Source organism: Desarmillaria tabescens (assembly GCF_030435595.1).
Source record: "Desarmillaria tabescens strain CCBAS 213 chromosome Unknown EV420scaffold_10, whole genome shotgun sequence".
Classification (NCBI taxonomy): Eukaryota; Fungi; Basidiomycota; class Agaricomycetes; order Agaricales; family Physalacriaceae; genus Desarmillaria; species Desarmillaria tabescens.
The window spans coordinates 1,346,161-1,365,858 of record NW_026848309.1 but is presented as its reverse complement, the minus strand read 5'-3'; the positions used below and the strand labels follow the sequence as shown (position 1 = coordinate 1,365,858).

Genomic DNA, 19,698 nt, shown 5'->3' with positions numbered 1-19,698 from the left:
GTGCAGCGTCTATTAATATGCGAATGCTGGATATATAAAGCCACCTACATCCGCCCCGTTTTTCCCTCACTCGTCCATCAGCACCATGAACCCCCCACCTGCTGCACACACCAAGGCTCCCACTGACTCCCAGCCGCGAGCTGCAGATGGAATGAGTACGTACTCTTTCTTCTTATGTAGCTTACATCCGACCCTCTTCCCAGACATTACCAACCCCCCGGCGCAGACCCAAACTCAGACTCATGAGTGCGAGCACAAGAGACAAGCTATGCGTCTGCGTGGAGGAGGTGCAGCAAAGGTCCGCTTGTCTCCCGGTATTCATTGAACTCAGCGTTGCTCACCTCGTGCTCAACGCAGGACTGCTTCCTCGGACTCGTCGGCTGCTTCCTTTGTTTCGGTGAGACCTTTATACCTCCGCCGCAATCAACATCAACTTACCCCGTACTCCTTTATAGAATGCTGCGAAGTAAGTGGCTCAAATACTCGTCGCATTCTTCGACGTATTCATTCTTACTTAGGGCTGCTGTGACTGCATCGGCGATATCATTTGTGAGTTGATTCTACCGTTTAATCCGCATTATTTGTGACGAAGTTGTTTTAGGCTGCCCCTGCGAGATGATTTGTTAGTTAGGGAGTAGAAGTGTGATCTGTTCATTATCTCTTCGATGTATCGAGAGTTGTCACGCATGATTTTATGAGGAAAATTTTCTCTATCAGTCGGATACCGTCTAGTGTCTGACAAGCATGAAATATAAATAGAATAGATATACATAACGTCGATAAGGAAGGAAGGAAGCAAGTTGTATTAGTCGTCGGTCTTGAACAGAGGCGTAACGTACGTCCGTAACTACAAGTAGGTATCTACGAATTACATTCTACTGATGTCAATGAGTGTCAGCAGATGTCTAGTTACTACGGGACCGAACCAATCCCAGCTCTGCCGCTCCCGTCATGAGTACTCATAAGACCTTGGGCGTACGCATTCATAATTGTTGAAAGATGCGTGCGATGGGGGTTAAATCGAATCATAGAGTCGCGCAGAAACGTAACTACGGCGGCGAATATTCTTGACAATTCAGGCCTCAGGGTGTGTAGAACTCTAACAGAAACCGGCCCTTACAGTAGTAAATGGCCCGAAAATGTGGGGTCGGGGAATGAAAAAGAATACACGTTCCGCTTCCTTCATATGGGGAACACTTTCGGTTCAATTTACTACTCACCCGACTAACCGGAGTCTTAAGAAACTGGGCCCAGAGTTTCTGACCAGTAACTTGTTGCATGATTGCCCTTGGGCATTCATAATAGTAAGTTGTAACGTTACTAACACCGTAACACATATTCAGACTAGGGTTGCGCACGAAACCCAAGGTTTTGATACACCTGGGTTTATTCCCGGTAAGTTAGCGGTAAGTTACTGGTAACTTACCCTCCCTCGCCGGAGGGGTTTTCGTCGAGGTAACTTACCTGTCATGTGACAGGTAGTCGAGCAGAACAATTTAGTACTACTACACGCATATTTCAATTTGGATTGTATATTTTACAGATGAGTGGTCCACAACTGAATTACCTTGAATTACATCAAGAAAATGTATAAAAACACGAAGACAAAGGTTTCGAAAAATTCGGCAATTGCGGCGCGTTAGTCATGTGATAATGCACGTGATAAGGTAAGTAACCGTAACTTACCGTAGCAAAACCACCCCCCTGGGCAGACTCCTTCCCACTCTCGCTTCGCAGTATGACGAGACCCTAATGTATTTTATCTTATCTTATCAATGCACGTGACTTTCATAAATTTCTTGAACCTTATTTTTTTTACCCCCCATTTCGGAGACTGGCGTCTTTTGCGGTGGCGCGTTGCACATATTTGGCTGAACCTTCCTTGCCTCAGTGGTCGTACTTCCTGAATTCGAAGGACCTGCACCAAGACATCAAGTATTGTTACATTGTTTCTTCAAGAATGCTTATAATCTGATTTAGCCAGGGTATGCTGCTTTTTTGCTGCGTGTAGCATAACATCCTGAAATGTATGCACAGATAGCTCACTCACAGGGCGTCGTAAGACAGGTGAGAACAAGGATAATTTATTCCGAAAATGAGATGACATGAAATTAAATACGGTATATAGACTACGTGCAGCCAACAAGGCAATATCAGGAATACCAAAAGGCAGCAAAATGGGCAGGAGGAGAAGGTTCAGCCAAACACGCGCAAAGCGCCACCGCAAAAGACGCCAGTCTTCGTAATGGGGGGTATAAAAAAATAAGGTTCAAGAAATTTATTGAAAGTCACGTGCACTGATAAGATAAGATACAGTTATTGACAGGTCATTGCAACACCATCAGTCACTGAAACAGTTGATTTAGCCTCCTTCTCCCCAGTTCCGCTGCCTGACAGTGTTGTATAATCGGAGGCATAGATGTTATGGATTTTTAGTGATTTTTTGGGGATTTTAGCGCGACTGCTGACCCCGTGAAAAATCGAACAGTGATGCAAATTTGGCAGGGGTTTGCCACGTGGTCATTTACCAGTCAATGAAACACCGTAAATTACGAATATCTCAATAATAGATGCCTTGATCCACTTCATACTTTGTATGGATATCACTGAGCAATATTAAAAAATTTGTAGCTACTTTATTTGAGGAAAAAGACGATGTGTGGTGGATGGGACAAAAAACATTTTTCGGCGTTCCAATGACCGGTAAATAACTGTACGATGTGATACCCCACAGCTGCGAAGCAGCTTTTACCCCCCATGAAGGAGAATGGGAAGGAGTCTGCCCCCTGGGGAGGGGTCGGTAACAAACGGTTACTTACCCCCCCCCCCCCCTGAAGGTTTCGTGCGCAACCCTAAAATTTCAGACTTCAGAGAGCGTCATCAAGGGTAAAAAAAAGCTCAAAATTACTGCCCCCCTGCAAGGCTCGAACTTGCGACCTCGAGATTGCCAGATGACTAATCACTCTCATACCGTAAGTATGAGACTCGCGCTCTAGCCAACTGAGCCAAGGAGGCCCTATGTCTATGCTAGAAATCACGACTATAATGTGTCTGTAGAGCTCAGCCTCAGCCTCCGCATACACCATCAGGTTCATTCAATTCATACCATTGCTGGTGTAGAGTCGACATAGAGGAGCGGATTTCTCGAGGCTCTCTTAGCTGCAGCTGGTGACTTTTTCTGCGCGAACAGCGCTAACGTCCGGATAGTTAGCACCGTTCTGACCTCTTGGCATCTATGTTTACTCTTTCAGTCTCATGGAAGACTTCCGACAGGAACAGAGTGTTAGCCGTACTGTATCTGTGTTTCTGTGATCTTCAGATAGAATGCGCACGAGCAGACCTTAATGCCTAGACTCAAGCCCTCTTTTCTGCACGCCGTATCCCTGGTATTCGGTGCAAGACCTCTGACTTATGTTTCCATGGTACCTCGTCGTCAGGGAACCTCCCAAGTCTGTTCGGTCTAACCTTCCTTCACTGTTCTCAAGGACCGTATCTTTGCTATCAAATATTGTGAGAGGAGATTATAAGTTTAGGATGAAGCCGCGCACTGCGGTCACTTTGTGCCGTCGCTTTGTTTCGTGAGCAGTCACCTGTGCATCTCTCCGTCGAAGAATCTTAAAGATACACAAATAAGGAGGAACCCACGGCATGTCACCCAAGATCACAATGATGGTTTTGACGAGACCCTCCAATAATTTATGGTTCTTTCAATTTTAACGTCGGACAATATTACCTATGCGCCACAAACATCAATACCCCCGAGACTTTTCGTCTCTGATGATCCTACTTCTAAGAGGCTTCCTCCGTGTTTCCGGCGGTCACTCGGCTTTCTCGTCGTCGTAGTCGTTATCGACGGTCACTCGTTCTTGTCATCGCCGTGGCTGTTGCCTTTTTTTTACTTGGTCATTTGCAGTGGCTCTAACTATGCCGGCGTATCTGTCCTTAGGTGCCTAGTGTGTTCTGATGTTACGTAGACGTACTGTCACCATTATTGTGGCTGTTTGATGGGAGCCCTTGGCTCTATTCAATCACATTGCGCTGTACTCCCTATTTTATCCTATCTTGTCAGTCTAATGCCCATGATGATGATGATCAATGATTTGGTTCAAGTGTTTTTTTTTCTCTCTAGACAGTTTAATATTTATCTGTCATCTTCATTAGCTTCTGCATTTTCACTGCTATTGAACAATAATAGGAAAAAAATCACTGGACAACACGAATGGAAGCCTCTAGTAACACCAGGTGTCTTTTGTATTATCCTCCTCGCTTCAGAAGGCTCGAATGGCGCAACTAGGCGTTCAATCCCAATGCTTCAACTGGCTCGCCACTCGTTGAAGGCCTCCAATCAAATCATTTCGTGTGATGTTCCCTTCTATCAACCGGGAAATGATACGGGTGATCTCCACATAGAGACCAGAGGTCGTCGTCTGGCTCGAAGCAATGTCAAATCTGCGTCCCATAGCTACTGGCAGTAAAGGTCAGAGTGTTCACGCTGTCAGAGCTGTAGCTGACCTTCGACTGGGACATTCGCAGCCATCGCATTTTCCGTCAATTCATCATAAACTGAATGGGATGCCCAAGGCGAAGCCCACAATGAGGCCGGAGCGAATGTGTTTACATCGCATGTTATACTAGCTGAGGCGAGCCTGTCAGTCTAAGCAAGCTACGTTAGTACACCACTACCACGTGTTTGGAGAGAACCCGTACTCACAGCCGTCCACATAGGATGCCTGCGTCCCTCAACGACCTCAGAGTCATCGAGACACGTATCGACCTCCTCGATAGAACGTTTTACACCTCTGGGCGGAGGGCTGGCGGAAGGATATGTATCAAACGTTACAGTCTTCCTCCCTCCGCCTGTCTTCATGCGAAATGAGGGTATCGACGACATGCAGGCGAGGTGAGGTATGCTTTAGGGGGATAACGAGCTGTTGCGAGAATCCTGATAGATCGACGTGAAGCCCATATTTCTTTTATAGCTACATTGGTAAACCCGTTCGGATTTTACCACTTCGGTGTTTGATAGGAAGAGATCTTAAGATTTCTTGAATCTAGATGTCAGAGAAAAAGTCGTTTGGACACTGGTTCCTGTACGTCTCTGGCTCGCTGCAAATAGAAGCCTGGGCTGGCGAGAATTTGACCTATATTGCGAGAGAAACATTTGTGAGGATGTCCTAGCGGCGGCAGCTCCCCGTACACTACATCGGTGGTACCTAGCCTCACATGGCCATCAAACTTGATGCTTAGGTTCAACGGCAGTTTGTTCTATGAGAAAAATTCCCGAGCTCATGGAGACCAGATATGTCCTAAAATAGTGGTTACGATTCCTCATCCCAGCCGGGTAATTAAGAGACTTTGGGCGATTTCGCGATCATGATGCAGGGCGCTTCTGGTATCAGATACAATTTCCCTATGTATAGCCTATACATGCCCTGATCCAACACGATGGAAGGGCCTTTACCGCTAGGCAAAGTGCTTGCGAGCAAGCCGGGGTGGTAAGTCAGCCATATGGGCCCGCTGGTTAGACGGCTCTACATGACAGCCCCATGAGAAGGTGTAGAATTTAGACAAGACAAGAAAACAGATGCTTACTTTCGTCAAACTCGTCGCCGCCATCGGAGGAGCGATGAGATAGCTTGAAATCTGTTATGCATGATGAAGCCACGAGCAAATATTTCATAAAACAGATGCTATACCATTTGGCTGTACGGGTTTTAAACCTAAGGCGGGGCTCGTTCATGGAACCTTAACAAATCGACGACAGACGTACCTTTGCGCTCCACTTCAAGACGAAACCTTTCATGTAGTCGCTCATTCTCTCTGTGCAAATATTCGTTGTGTTGACGCAACGAATGGATCACTCTGTTAACATCAGTCTCCATTCCCGTGCGTGCGCCATCGACCCCGGGGAAAAGGTGCGAGGGAAAAGTTTCCTTAAAACTGGGCTGGCTGACTGGCAGGCAGGTCTCGGCGCGTGAGAAACTGTGCCTAGGTAAGGCATTGGGATATTCCTGCAAGGCAAGGGTAGTAGAGGGTGTCAGTCCCGAATGTAGCAGGCCAGGGATTGATTTACCGAGAACTGGAACGTCTTCCTCATCGTCACCGGCACCAAGCTTTGACGCTGTAGATCCAGACATGCCTGAACTAAAGCAGGAATCGACGCAACGTCCATGGCGATAAACCGTTGGATGCGATGATATTTTTCGTCGAGAAAACGGCTGCAGATAACTTGATTAAAGCTACAGTTGGAGCAGCCGATATTATAGGCAACGCAGACGCTATCCATGGAGAGGCAGCGTGAGCAAGGTGTCTTAAAGTCGTTCAGTATTGGAGCTACGAGGATGGGTAAGCGACCGTACCAAGCGACCCCTCGTTTGACAGTATGCGTATTCGTCGTTCGGCGTCGGTTTCATCACCCATGCTTGAAGAATCCTAGTCCGCAACTGGGTTGAAAATCCCTTTACAGCAGCTCGCATATCAGAGTCCTGAGGCATGACGGTGGGTGTTTGAGAGACAGAAGACGCTGAGCCAGAGAAGAATGGGCTGACTATCGCTGTATTCAGTTCTGTTAGAAAAATATAATGAATTATTACTATCACCGGAGCCATGGACTCGGAAAAGGGTCTCCAAATTGAATACGGTTTCGATTTTCAAAGTGGCAAGACAGAGACAATCGTGTTCTCGTGGTTCAGACAAAGAAGCTACTCAAGCTTCGGGGGGTAAAACACAAATTTCCTGAGCTAAACTGAACAATGTTGACAGAGATCAGCTGTCAATCAAAAATGACGTACTGCAACGAGGCCATGCTATCAGGGTATCAACTGAGAACAAGCACGGTAGGCCAAACCGGGTCAAGGACGTTCCAGACGACGTAATCCCTGTAACGTGAGAAAAGGTTCACACACCTCAGGGAAGAATAGTCTAGCCAGTGGACCGGTCCATACGCAGACGAATTTGAGAACGAGGGAATAGAGCCTGAGATCAGGTTGTCACGGCCTTGCGCCTGGGGAGGTCGATCAGTCGGCATTCGCGCATAAGTAGGTATAAGGTTCCAAATTTCCTTCCTATCGAACATCAAACTCTAATGATTAATACGCACTTTGCCGGTCGATATCCCCCCGAAAATCGAGAAGAACCGTTCAGAGTATCTGGGGTCGAGTCCCCGGATTCAAAACTCGTTGCCTAGCGGGGGTTACTGGTAAGTAGTGTATTGTATGTGTTAAATAAATTACTTGCGAGGAAGATTTTACAAGTTTATTTGACATGTCGAGTGGACTAGCCCATGCTACACGCATGCATTGGGCAGCGAACGGAAATCATCGGAGAGTCGGAGATGGAGGGGTACAAAATTTCATCATTACTGTACCACGTGGGTTTTAGGTAATTATTCAAATTCTTGTGAGAATTGATGAACTGTCTCAGTTGCCACACCTCAGAATCGCATCAACCAGCGTCTGCCCCAAAGACACCGGTTTTGTTCTGTTTTTAAATGATGCATAGTCAAGCGCGGGAACAATGGTCTAATAGGGAAGCTCCGATGACTCAAGCATTGGGCCTAGGAAGCATCACGATACTGTCTTCGTTGAAACCCGTGAATGCCTCGTTCTTCTGCCCCCGCTCATCGACCCTCAAGATCACCGTGATGGAATCCTGCAATTTTCGGCGGAGGTCAATTGTACCGGTCTCATTAGCATCGATCCGAACGTTCTCTGGAAATGATGCCACCACATCTCGGATTTGAATTTTGCCCGCCATCCGTTCAAACACAGGTTGGTTCGCCTTTTCTATTCCCTGGGCAAAACTGCAGTACAACATGACTCAAGCAAACTTTCCATAGGATTGCCATCCTAAACGGCATATAGCTACACACCAGGAAGCACCTTTTTTTCACCGGCCCGCAGTCAATACATTCAAGGGCAGTCCGTGATATAACTTTTGGTTAGACTCAGGGCCGCAGATCACTGGCCTGTGAGCTTTCTCCAGCATTTATCCCATCAGATCTCATCGTCATCGGAACGTGCTCCCCTATGCATCATCCTTCTCGTCACTTTCTTTTGGTCGACGTCGGAAATACTCAGGCTCGGCTCCGATTTTCAACCTGGTTGTTAGAAGGTTTGATCTCAAAGATTGGAGGGGCGGAATTAGATACATACAGCAAGGTACGACCCAAACCATTGACTTCCTGAAACATCGCTAACAGTCAATATCCATGGCTCTAATGTGTTTTGGCCTCTGTGAATAGCCCATATGGTGCAGGGAGGAAGACTGGGGCGTTCCTATGCCGATAGATCATCACTAACTGTCTTTTGCCACCCACAGAAAGGCGGCGAATGCATGGACACCATCCTTTGGGCCAGGTGTTGGTCTCAACCTCTTTCAACGTGTTCTGTTCGGAGCTTAGAAAACAATCCGGAGTCGCATTTTGATGGTATACTGTCGCTATGGTGAGCCTTCTTACTTTCAGATGCTGAGCTTTCTGTCTTACATCGGCTCCACAGCTCTCGAAATTTATTTTTTCATTCCGGCACAAGAAGGTAAAGATTCTATGGGTCATGCGAAGTTATCTGTCCTGTCGATCGATCCTCTTGAGAATTGTTGTTAAATGCACGCGAACTTCACCCCGTCTCTGAATTCCTTGTTTCAAATCTCTGGAAGACGGTCCCGTTATATCGTCTTCAGATCTTCTTCACTGATTATCAAATTAATACTCAGCCCTTCTAATACCACGGCCTTTCTAGGCTCCATGCCGTTTTCAGGAGCCACTCGGAATGTTGTCGTTTTCTCTTCTCTGTCACCGCTAAGCGCTTGGCCGTCATAGCTAGAACAATAGTTCTGGTGTCAATCAAACTTGCTGTGCTTGTTCTGCACTACATGTGCGACCCTTAGGCTGTGCTCGTCTTCTTGTGGGGACATCGACCTAGCCGTTTGCGGAAGACTTTGATGTGTTCAATTAGTTCACAACGTATGTGTTTATTTAGGTGCCTCTTGTGGCAATTAATCACTTTGTGTAAGCGTTAATTTCTTCTCCCAACGGAGTCAAGTTTGCTCGTTGACCTCCTTATTTTGCGTATCTTCGACTGTTATACATGGTATTCAAGAGGGGAATACTTTGGGACACCGGTGGAAAGTACTCCAACGGCGTTCAGCCCCGCTGCTTTAACCGACTCGCTACTTGCTGAAGCCTCTCGATCAATTCATTTCGTGTGATGCTCCCTTCTGTCAATCGGGAAATCGCGCGGCTAATCTCAGTATAGAGACCAATTTTTGTTGTCGAAGTCAAAACAGGTGAAAGGCCGTGTCTCGTCGCTACAGCCATCAAATGTATCAGTCCATCTTACTCGCAGCAGAGCACAGCAAAGCTGTAGCTAACCTTCGACGGGTGTGTCTACTTTTGCTACTGCCTCCGCCTCAAAGCCTTCATCATAAATCGAAGGCGAATCCCAAGCGGTGTGTGCTCTTGCGGCCCATGATGAGGTTGGCGTAAATGTGTTGATGTTGTATGTGATACTATTTGATATCAGCCTATCAGCCTAGGAAAGGAGCTTCAGTGTGTGTCCCCATCGACGTAACTACCCCCACTCACGGCCATCCATTCAGGGCGTTTTCGTCTTTCTACAACCGGGTCGTCAAGGTATAGATCGGCCTCATCAATGAATCTTTTTACACCTCTGGACGGACTCAGGAGAGACGAATCAAAGGTTACGGTCTTCCTCTTTCCTCCGGTTTGAAGGGGAAAGGATGGCATCGATATAAGAGTGTCAGTGTTGGGATAAGCTGAGGAGGGTTGGTTGGTAAGAAGTCTCGAGATGGCTGTCCTTTTATAACCATCTTAATCCCGTCGTATGGGATCATCCATACATGAGTCTACTTCGTCACGACTAGACCGCCGCCGAGGGCTAGCGAGATATATCACGTATGGGAGGAATAAAAGTGAGGATCAGTAGCTTCCATGGAGGACTTGTGATGGGTGCCTGGTCTATTCCAGTCGTCGAAGGGATCAGGAGCAATCTCTCACGAATTCGATTTTCATCTACTCGGAAACAATCTTGCTCGTACATCCTGGGAATCATGAATAAGAACTAGGCGCCAACCTATCTGCTGTTAACATTGGATAAATTCGGTAGAGTGAGGAACGGCGATGCCTGGGAAACACCAATTTTACAATCTTGTATATGCCCCCAAGTTAACTAGTGGAGTGATGACGAGCAGACGATTGAAGAGGTAATCTACTGTGATATGAAAATCGGAAAGTAACGGATTATCCAGGGGACCTGATGCTTGCGTTTCTTGCAGCAGCTCACACATTATGAGCAGCACGGAAGAGCTTATCTTGTATCGAGGCGCATTCAAATTATCCGCGGGCTCTATAGTCCTGGACATTAAATGATTCATACCTGATGAAGGTTGTAAATCCTAGTAAGTGAATTTGCAAACCGCGAAATTGAAATTTTTGTACTTTGTGGCGGCTCCGATCATTTGACGCTGCGGGCTCACGATCGTTTACTTTATCAACACCCCTGAGTGCCTCTTTCTATTCTCTGTCGAACCTTATATCCCTTAAGGAGCTTCGAGGTCCAATCTGTGCTTTGTTGAATCGTTTTGGCTGACTATCCTTACTGCTTTCTTCCGCGTCAATTTTATGCGGTAATCCCACTCCACCGGAAAGTCATCGAAACGGCTTCATGATTCTTCTTGACAGCAATTCCCCAAAGGTAAAAGTAATGCCCCACCACCTGGTCGCTATTGTAAGATTGAGGCTCCACAGCGGAATGAAATATCCAAGATTGAGCGCCTCGCTACATCCTTGGTAAAATATATTTTTCTTCTCCGGGTGCCACTTGTAGTGACCGGTAACTACTCAATCATTTCTTCCCAGGGTTAACCATAAAGACGCCACCTTTCCATTAAATTAAATTATTTTTACAATCACGGCCGTCGATTTGTCACACCTCGATAGCTTTAATTTGTACTGGACGTTTTCTGTTTTTTCAAGGTGCGGCCAAAGAACTCTCGTACTCCTGGAACTCGCATCTTCCACGCAAGTCTGTACTTTCAGAGCTCTTTTCTGATTTTCTTTTGGAGCTTCTAGTGAGGTACAAGTACTTCCTGTCAATTTTGTGCCTACCCGAACGGGATATGCCTTTCTATTCACCCCGTGCATTGAATCATAATGTATTCGACATGTCAAATTTTCAGGGGAGCAGTCTGAAGTGTATTGTATACAATTGACTGATCGGGGGAAAGTCGTCAATCAGGAAGGAAAGAAGGAGTTTTATCACACCACCCATGGCCCCTCATTTCTAATCATTCTTGAGACCTGTTAATTGGATGAACCAGGATGTCGGTTGCCATTGTCCGTAGCTGATGACTTGCTTTCTTGAGGTACAATTTAATGACATGTCCGACATAGCTATCTATAATCATTAGGCGCCGTTCCCGCAGATGACAGTGGTCCTGAGAAGATGTCCCACTCCCCACGACGGTCCCATGATGAAATATGGCCAGCATGCGATGTAGTTGATGAAAAATATTGGAGCAATTGTAAAACTTTTCTCAGACTACGATTGCAACGATCAGTTTCTTGAGAATAGTAGTGCCGGTGGGAATCAAACGGAGGGATCATTCTGTTTTTCAATTTCTGCGATTCGGGTTCACATTCCTGACTGGTACATAGGCCGGTAGGCTAGGTCTCGGAATTAAATTCTCTGCTGTTCTGTTCCCTGGTCTCCACCAAACGTTTGCGATGTCCGCATCAAATGATCCTCAGCCAGCGGCTCGAATTGCAGCCATGCGGTACAGCAGGATTCGATCTGAGAGCAGAACACTGATAGAAGAAGAATGTGAAGAAAGGAGGAAGTCCCAGAAATATTCGGGTCAGACGGGTAGGATACACCAAGGCTTCTCCCTGAGCAACGGTCAAATCCGGCAACGGATATCACAGTAATGCAGCCTATTTCAGTCGCACGTTGTACATCATCAATAGAAGAATACATGCCACAAAGAAGAGCCACACAAGATAGAGATTGGAAACTCGGTCAAAATTCAATGGCCACCCTCTCACCCATCGGATTAGAAATATTTTTAATTCCTCTTTCATCTAAGCAGGTGTCCTTGATTCCGGAGAGGTTAGAGTCTTGTCCACGCCAGATCGCCGTATGGAGTTTTGAAAAATCCGAGGGCATGCATTAGTCTAGAATCGTATTCAGTTCGACGTTGCTATCGACTAATGAACGGGTATGTAAAGCGGCAAATGCCCTGTTCATATTGTAAGGAGAGAACGCGGCATAAAGACGTCTGTTGCCACAGTAAATGATAACCATCCGGTGAAGGTGCCTGAAAAGGTACAGCAGTCAAGCCTGAAAAAATAGCCTCCGACTCGCTCAATGTTTAAGATTTGCTATATATTACCGCCGTACACCACAGACTCCAGAGTTGTTCGAGGGACTTAAGATATGTTCATAGCTACTACCGAGAGGCCAAAGATGTAACATTGCCAATAGTTCATGCGGGTGCCCCAGGAGAACCTAGTACTGTATGAGTTGCGATTCCGGAAACGAAGAAGAGTCAAGCAAGGCAGCTGTGTAGTAACCAGCAGATCTGGGATTTAATGAGGCCAGATTGCAAGACCGGATTCCGCTACACCGCGTTTATCAAGGGTCGACAGAGGCCAACAGTGGATCAGAATCAAGAATAAATTTAAATTTCCAAACCACCACGTGTTCGAGATGTCATGATCCACATGGAAGTCGCAGTAGTATGTAACAGTACTGGTAGTAACTCACCAACGACCGCGATTCAGCCCAGCAATTGAACAGCGCCCCTCCACTACGACGTTATGAATCGAGTTTTCCATGACATACACCGATAGATATCATTCCTTATACGCAGCAAGGAGCTAATCGACACACACCTCTGCGTGGAGGACGGGAGCCATACGAAAACATATTGATGGCGGCGGCCAAAAACTTCTGTTCTGCATCTGTCTTATATACTAGGAGAGCACTGTATTGGCCGAATCTGTCCACGAAGTCTCCGAGAGAGTTGGCGGGATGACTCATCCTTTTCTTCTATCGTGACGTTTCATCATTTTCCCTGGCCCTCCTTTGCTCACTTTTCTCAACGCTCGCAGGCTCCCTATGCCTAGACTTCCGAGTCTTTCGATTCCAATTATCCATTCGAGAACACCAACTACCCGACAAGATAGGCCTGATTCCCGATTCCTGTTGGTGTGGATGTGGGGCAGGAACATGAAGGAAAGTGGTGCCTACTTCACTACACTTCGTGCATATATCTGATGCCCTCATTCGCAGGCTGCAGTGATATGGAGTTCATTCACGATGATGGAACCTTCTAACTTCAGCACCAAAGCAATACCGTAATAAGGATTTCATCTTCCCTTTGCCATTTCATCAGTGTAGGCATATACACAATCTTCGAGTTGCGATATAACGACCACTATTCTGTATCAGCCAGTTCCCAAAGTCGTCTTTTCTCAGCCCAATCCCGCATTTCTTTTCAGTTCGTTGCATAGCTCAGCACTTTTCGACACTGTTCTGTTTCCCCGGTCTGTATTGGCGTACGCCTAGAATCTACCAGTATTGTAATGTCTTTTCTGGAACCATAAAGGAATCACGTCCTTCGGTTGCTGAACGGTAACCTTCGGAACCTGGTTCGAGGGTTGGCGGTCAACCAATCTATTCCAGGCCATACCGAGCCAGAAGAAAAGAGACAAATAGGATTGAGGGACAAGATTGTGCGTGTGAACGATCTCGCTCTATAGTTCGGATACCCCTGCTGCACTGGGGTTTTCGGCATCTGTACAAACTGGAAAGAAGCATAACGCCGTTTGAAATTTCAGGCCTCTCTGACATACCCTTCCGAGATCGCGGAAGTTCCGCCAGCAAAGCACTAACGTACTCGCGACCTTGGCTAAAGACACCGATAAGGACGCTTTACAGCCAATATCTGTAATACTTCAATGATACTCGGCCTTTCAATACCTTTCCCTGGTTGCCAGCTTCGACAGATCGAAGACTGCAGGGCTAAAGTTATCTGACTTGCTTCTTCGCATCTATTTTACACGGCTTCCGGGGTCGATGCGTGTTATGTGCGACGTCCGAAACGTCCCGGACTCTTTATCAACACAGCTATAAGAGCTTCCTGATGTCATATCCGTAAGATTTATTAACAACAATCAACAGCTAACAGTACCGAGTTTTCACGGATTTGTACGTTGCCTGTTTCTTTGGGTGTACCCCACTCATGAGTCGTGGTTTCTACGGGTGTGTCATCTCTACTGTCAGTCGTGAAACTCTGCTTTAATCACTGCCCCAGACAGTAAACGACACGCGTATTCATTTTTGAATTCCGAGAACCTCACCGTAAAAATGTGACCATCAACTGGTTAACATCATCTGTTTGGCAGGAATGAATCCGCATGAACCATGGTCTGACAGGAGACAAGACACAATAGGCCGGCAATTGTGATCATCATCAGCTCCTTTCACTTCGGCGACGTGGGTACCACCGTAGAAGTATGGACTTATTTAACAGCGGAAGATGCTTCGATCCCTTGAAGTTGAACGCGTAAAATTTTCTTCTGTAAGGTGGGTGGCTGAAGGGGTTCACCGCCCTCCTTTAATTTACTTGTTGGTATGATATCATGAATGGCCCGGGAAGCAAACACAACTTGAATATTGCTGGGCAGGCGAGCATCGCCTCAAAGTGGAACGCATGCAGGTTTGCATCGCGTTCTTCCGTCTCGACTGCGACTTGCGGTGTACAGAATGATTGCTGAAGCGATGCGCAGTAAGCGCATTCTATAACACCAGCAGTAACTGAGATAGCACATGAAGATCGAACATTTTCTATATACCTACTGATACCAACAATTACAACGAGCACTAACATAATGTAACCAATATACAATGCCATCACACACACAGGTTCCTACTTAATCATAACCTTTGAAATCGTAGCCATCTTTGTGAACATTCCCGACAATTCCTTCAGCCTCTTAGCAGCCTCGGCATGCGAGATCGTTTTCTGCTGTCGCTCGGCGATGACAAGCCGCAATTGTTGGCATGCCGATGCTGTCCCCTTGAGGAGCATCTGGTACAGGTCGTCATTGAGGGACCAATTGTCCAGTAGCTCCGAGTCGTCGTCTGATTCTGGCGCATATCTGTCAAAGTGATACCAACGTGCGGTCAATAATGGACGCACGATTTTCTGATGCTGCCCTCGCAGACCCCACAATATTCAATGGGTCTGTGCTAGCGGATGAGTCTCTCGCATGATTCTCGTCGGGGTCCTTGGTACATCCAAATCTATTAGGTGGTCTGACCAGTGACAAAGGTTTTAAGCGCTCACCGTGTCTCCCCCATTATCTCCTTGTCGAGAACCATTGCGGTTTGATGTCTTCCGCCGCTAAAAAAATAGACATTAGGCTAGTCAAACAGACGAAATTCAGGTCCCTCACTTTAGGCTGTGCAACGAGCGCACCATTAGCCTTCTCGGGGACTCGTTTCCTCTTGGCCATTCGAGTTAAGGATGCAGGTAGGGATCTGGCAGCCTTTCTATGTGAGAAGCGAGAGGTAAGTCTGAGGATGTTGTTACAGAGGATTCCGTTCACCTATATACTATTGCTCGAATTTGTGTCACACAGTGCCGCCGCCGCCCCCCCACAAATACGCAAACACCGGGTGGGGTGGGGTGTCATAAAATTAAATGTGAAAATGTTAATGGAGCCTAGCCAACAAAAGACTTACAGCTTCCGACATTTATTTGAGGGAAAAGAAGAGGCTCCTAGGCACATTAATGATATCTCAGGGAAGCATGATCGGCAATGGCTGGCACATACCCTCTACCAACTTACAATGGCAAATTATACGTGGGAAGAGCACCTCATAAGGAGGACCGAGTCATAATAATAGATCCACATCTGTAACAAACAAGCCTACCTAGGAAGATAGAATCAGTCGATTCAAATTTGTACCTCCGAGTCCATAGTCAGTGCAGTTATATCAGAGGGTTTCCTACTGTCCTTAGGTGAACGGTCAAATTAATCAAGGAAGCAGCTCGTGGATAAACCTGGAACATAATGCAACCATGGTCCTGCACTGACCGCGAGTCACCACGCTCACGAATGTCCTGTCTGACTGGCTGGGGACGCGCCCGAGAAAATGAGTTGGCCATATCCAAACGGAGCAGACAGAAGCGCGCACTAAGCAAAGTTTCAGCACAACAATATCCACCTACACCTCCGTGTGTGACTTACTCACAGCTCGGGAATGGGCGCGTCGGCGACCTGCCGGAATCCACGCGCCGTATTCCGACCTGGGAATATATCCCGTGCTCTGCGTCAAAAAATTTTAGGACACTAGGGACAAACCGGTTCACATCAGATGGTCCAGCGAGGTAATTGTCACAATCAGTGGTGGCAAAGACCATGGCGAACAGTCCACAAGTGCACCAGTAGGTCGCCTCGTGGCCTCCTAAACAGGAAAGGGCTCGTATCAGGGTCGCTCACGAGGGTTTCTCAAGCAGCCATCAACTGGTCATGCCTGACCAGCACGAGGTCAACGAAGTATCCAGCAGAAGCTCTTCTAGCAGCATATCCGATGTACAGGATCGTCCAGAAAAATCAACTCAAAACGATGTTTCGAAATTGCGTCAAAACACTGAGCTAGAGGCAACGGAGACTGGCAGACACATCGATTCAGACAGTATTGGGGTCAGACCGTCGATGAAGCTGGAAATACGGGAAGAAGCCGGCAGATAGGGTGCTACAGATGCGAAGAAGTCGGGGCCAGATGCTGGTTTGAAGACAGGTAAGTATTACTGTTCCCGAATCCCCACTATTATAAATTTTGTCTAATGAAGGTCATTCATAGCCAACGACCCGTTCAACTACGAGGAAACGGCCCCGAATGCGAGAGTATGGAGAATATACCTAGACGAGAGCTCGAATTACGATTCCAGGATGATAGGGGAATCGAGGGATAGTGTCGACGTGCTTCTTGTTTTTGTGAGTATCGCTATTCCCTTATTCTTTTTCACTGTCACTTAACACGTTGCAGGCAGGCCTTTTCTCAGGGGTAGTGACAACCTTCGTATCACAGACATCACAGAGCTTACAGGCGGACTATCCTCAAATATCGGCGGCTCTGATCTTCGAAATGGTTCTCATTTAACGTGCCATTGCGAACGGTTCCTCTCTCGACAGCGTTCCAGTGTCTTCACTCAGTCCATATGCTAGATTCACTCCTGCAACCACAGACGTCTGGGTGAACGGTTTATGGTTCACGAGTCTCTCGCTTAGTCTGGCAACTGCACTAGTCGCTGTGCTAGTAAAATAGTGGCTCCACCATTACCTCGCACTTCCATCTGGAACGCCTCAAGAGCGAAGCCATGTTCGGCAATATCGGTACGGAGGATTCCAGAGGTGGCATGTCCTCATCATTATCGGACTTTTCCCCATCCTCATGCATCTCGCCCTCGGGATCTTTTTCATTGAATTGGTTGTGTTCCTTGCGCCACGCCGATCTGGCCTTTCCTGGGTTATCGGCATTGGCACTGTGGCTTCATACGCAACGTATCTGATAACCACCTTCCTACCAATTCTATACCCTACCGTACACCGCTGTCGGATCTCATATACTTTCCTTATCGCTATCTTACAAAGGACCTATTCCCTAAACATATTCGCCCACTCTTCGTGAAAGGAGAGTTTAATAAAATTACTCTCGACGAGCCAGAAGCGAAGGGTAGGAGCTCGTTGGATGATCTGGAAAGAATAGTGGTACAAGAATGGTCAAGAATTCTGTCGGTGGAAGCGTTACATTGGCTTTTCTCGTCTTCATCAAATCCCACGGTACACAGGATTGTGGTGCAGTCTATCGGTGGCCTGTCACTGTCGCCGAAGGCTACAGTGAAGAAAGCATTTGCCGAAGGAAGACACATTCGTGAAGTCCATGCAGCCAATACCGGGAACGGAATCCAAGGTCAAGCACTTCCTTCGCTTCGAGTTGTTCATACCACACCTATTTTATAACTTGGGTTACGGAAACCGGCCTTACGTTGATAGTGCTGACAGTGACTGGGGAGTTACTGTCGCCATCCAATCGAACGATACTTTCCAGAGGAGTAAATGTAAACCGCCCAATTCACCAACTTCCACTGCATTTTTTGAGCAAGTAATATGCTCTAGTTCAACGAGGCTACCTCCAGTCATTTGGCTCGAGCTCATGCGAATGGCCAAAGATGACGGCGCTTTCGCTCCGATCGACATCGACTCGCTAGATTCTTTTCCTATGAATCTGTGCAGTCGCATTGTTGGTTGGATGATGGACACACGGGAAGATAAAGACGTATTTCCACGTGTTTCCTTCGAAATCGCAGCTCAAGCCTACTTCATTGACGAGTTAACAGCCAACTTGTTGAACATGCTTTCTGTGTTTGATAAATTGGCCGATGAAACATCTTTTTCTCCTGCCTTCAAGTTCGCGCTGGCTTTCATCCGATATCTACTTCATCGCGTCAAACTGTCTTCTTTTGACCTCTATACTCAAGATGCCTATCGCAGGCACAATCCGTCCTCTGGAGATACGTCACATCAAAGAATATTCCTGACAAAGAAACGCCGCCCTTGTGGATCTCGTGGAACACGTCAGTTATAGCCATGTTTTCAAGCTTGAACCTGAATGGACGGGTGCTCAAATGTCTTTGCTGGATGTGTATTTGGGGATGGTCAGCGCCTGGTCAACACATCAACCCGGATACTGCCCAAAGCACCATCTTTGGCCCGCTTTACGGCCACTAGTCAAAATCCTGATCAATCAATACGACGCACTGTACGATGCTGATCAGGCTATGCATGCGCCCTTCGACGCTATATGCAATATTTTAGGGCGTGGCCTCAGGCATGGTGTTAAAGCTGTGTACGATGTTTTCCTCGAGTTGCAATGTCTGAACGTCTTCGGAAGCCACTCCCTCCGTCCATCGTTGGTCGCTATTATTAATGGATACGTTGCTGGACTTGTGGCACCGCATGTATCGATTGATCTCCAGCGACATTTGGACTACCTCCACGAGCCCGAGAATCTCTTCTTGGCGTGTTGCATTTTAATCACCAATGGATGGAATGCGTACAGTGAAACAGCCTATTCTTTACTTTTTCCACCACCAACCCGACCATCGGGAGTGTCTGCGGGGACGTACGAGCACTAGCAAATCTTCGACCAATAGATCCTTCTTGGGACCAATGTCGTCGGAAACTGCGCAATCTACTGCAAGACGATGGAGGGGAGTTTTTCGTCAAGCAGCAGAAATGGACGACACATGGCTATGAACCCATCCAACCTGAGACGATCAACGAAGCGAGGAGTAATCTTCGTTTAGCCCTGGACGAGCTTGATGAGTTCTTTTTGGGCTCAATGACTACGGACGCTAATTACTTGGTGAGTTGTCTTGCTCCTCTTTTTGTTGAGAATTTGATATGACTAGTGGTCTAGCTGCACCCTCGCGAATCGATGGTGTGGCCCTTCTTGGGTCGTATAAACCGGTATCTCCATTACCCTCGACGTCGAGACAAGGAAAAAGTACAAGTATGAAACTTTTGTATGACTCCAACAGACGACCGCTGTCCGGTCAAGTCGTGTTCCTTATGTAACGTAGTCAGCTTGGCTTCGACGACTAATG

The 19,698-nt window shown here is 47.0% G+C and overlaps 6 protein-coding genes and 1 non-coding gene across 7 annotated transcripts; 4 read left to right on the top strand and 3 right to left on the bottom strand.

Annotated features, from left to right (window-relative positions):
- Positions 1-85: 85 nt before the first annotated feature.
- Positions 86-619, top strand: EV420DRAFT_1640372 (uncharacterized protein; the record flags this gene model as incomplete). Its single annotated transcript, XM_060477094.1, has 6 exons — positions 86-155; positions 204-298; positions 332-397; positions 456-466; positions 519-549; positions 602-619. 6 exons carry the CDS (start codon positions 86-88, stop codon positions 617-619), a joined length of 291 nt encoding a protein of 96 aa, XP_060333824.1.
- A 2,289-nt stretch (positions 620-2,908) lies between these two features.
- Positions 2,909-3,015, bottom strand: EV420DRAFT_t99. Its single transcript has one exon. It is a non-coding gene; the product is annotated as a tRNA-Met (tRNA).
- Positions 3,016-3,891: 876 nt separating this feature from the next.
- On the bottom strand, positions 3,892-5,093 carry EV420DRAFT_147331 (uncharacterized protein). The gene is made up of 3 exons (XM_060469124.1): positions 4,712-5,093; positions 4,513-4,654; positions 3,892-4,465 (listed from the first exon to the last, which is right to left on the bottom strand). The coding sequence occupies exons 1-3, from the start codon at positions 4,889-4,891 to the stop codon at positions 4,299-4,301; spliced, it is 489 nt and encodes a 162-aa protein (XP_060333823.1). The 5' UTR covers positions 4,892-5,093; the 3' UTR covers positions 3,892-4,298.
- Positions 5,094-6,781, bottom strand: EV420DRAFT_147268 (uncharacterized protein). Its single transcript, XM_060469072.1, has 5 exons — positions 6,360-6,781; positions 6,074-6,310; positions 5,771-6,011; positions 5,697-5,720; positions 5,094-5,643 (listed from the first exon to the last, which is right to left on the bottom strand). Exons 1-5 carry the CDS (start codon positions 6,606-6,608, stop codon positions 5,564-5,566), a joined length of 831 nt encoding a protein of 276 aa, XP_060333822.1. The 5' UTR covers positions 6,609-6,781; the 3' UTR covers positions 5,094-5,563.
- A 10,198-nt stretch (positions 6,782-16,979) lies between these two features.
- EV420DRAFT_1528836 (uncharacterized protein) lies at positions 16,980-17,279 on the top strand (the record flags this gene model as incomplete). The annotated part of the gene is made up of 2 exons (XM_060472519.1): positions 16,980-17,026; positions 17,079-17,279. Coding segments are annotated over 2 exons (161 nt in total), but the record flags the coding sequence as incomplete, so codon positions are not given.
- A 693-nt stretch (positions 17,280-17,972) lies between these two features.
- EV420DRAFT_1640367 (uncharacterized protein) lies at positions 17,973-18,677 on the top strand (the record flags this gene model as incomplete). Its single annotated transcript, XM_060477093.1, has 1 exon — positions 17,973-18,677. One exon carries the CDS (start codon positions 17,973-17,975, stop codon positions 18,675-18,677), a length of 705 nt encoding a protein of 234 aa, XP_060333820.1.
- Positions 18,678-18,717: 40 nt separating this feature from the next.
- EV420DRAFT_1640366 (uncharacterized protein) lies at positions 18,718-19,227 on the top strand (the record flags this gene model as incomplete). The annotated part of the gene is made up of 1 exon (XM_060477092.1): positions 18,718-19,227. One exon carries the CDS (start codon positions 18,718-18,720, stop codon positions 19,225-19,227), a length of 510 nt encoding a protein of 169 aa, XP_060333819.1.
- Between the last annotated feature and the right edge of the window lie 471 nt (positions 19,228-19,698).

Bases quoted from the DNA above. Each gene is read 5' to 3' on its own strand.
- EV420DRAFT_147331 (XM_060469124.1), bottom strand. From the start codon at position 4,891: ATGTCGTCGATACCCTCATTTCGCATGAAGACAGGCGGAGGGAGGAAG. The intron at 4,655-4,711 runs GTGAGTACGGGT...TAGCTTGCTTAG, and splicing joins GGCATCCTATGTGGACGGCT to ACTGACAGGCTCGCCTCAGC. The intron at 4,466-4,512 runs GTCAGCTACAGC...CTTTACTGCCAG, and splicing joins TGCGAATGTCCCAGTCGAAG to TAGCTATGGGACGCAGATTT.
- EV420DRAFT_147268 (XM_060469072.1), bottom strand. From the start codon at position 6,608: ATGGCTCCGGTGATAGTAATAATTCATTATATTTTTCTAACAGAACTG. The intron at 6,311-6,359 runs GTACGGTCGCTT...AACGACTTTAAG, and splicing joins GTCAAACGAGGGGTCGCTTG to ACACCTTGCTCACGCTGCCT. The intron at 5,721-5,770 runs GTACGTCTGTCG...GCCCCGCCTTAG, and splicing joins TCTTGAAGTGGAGCGCAAAG to GTTTAAAACCCGTACAGCCA.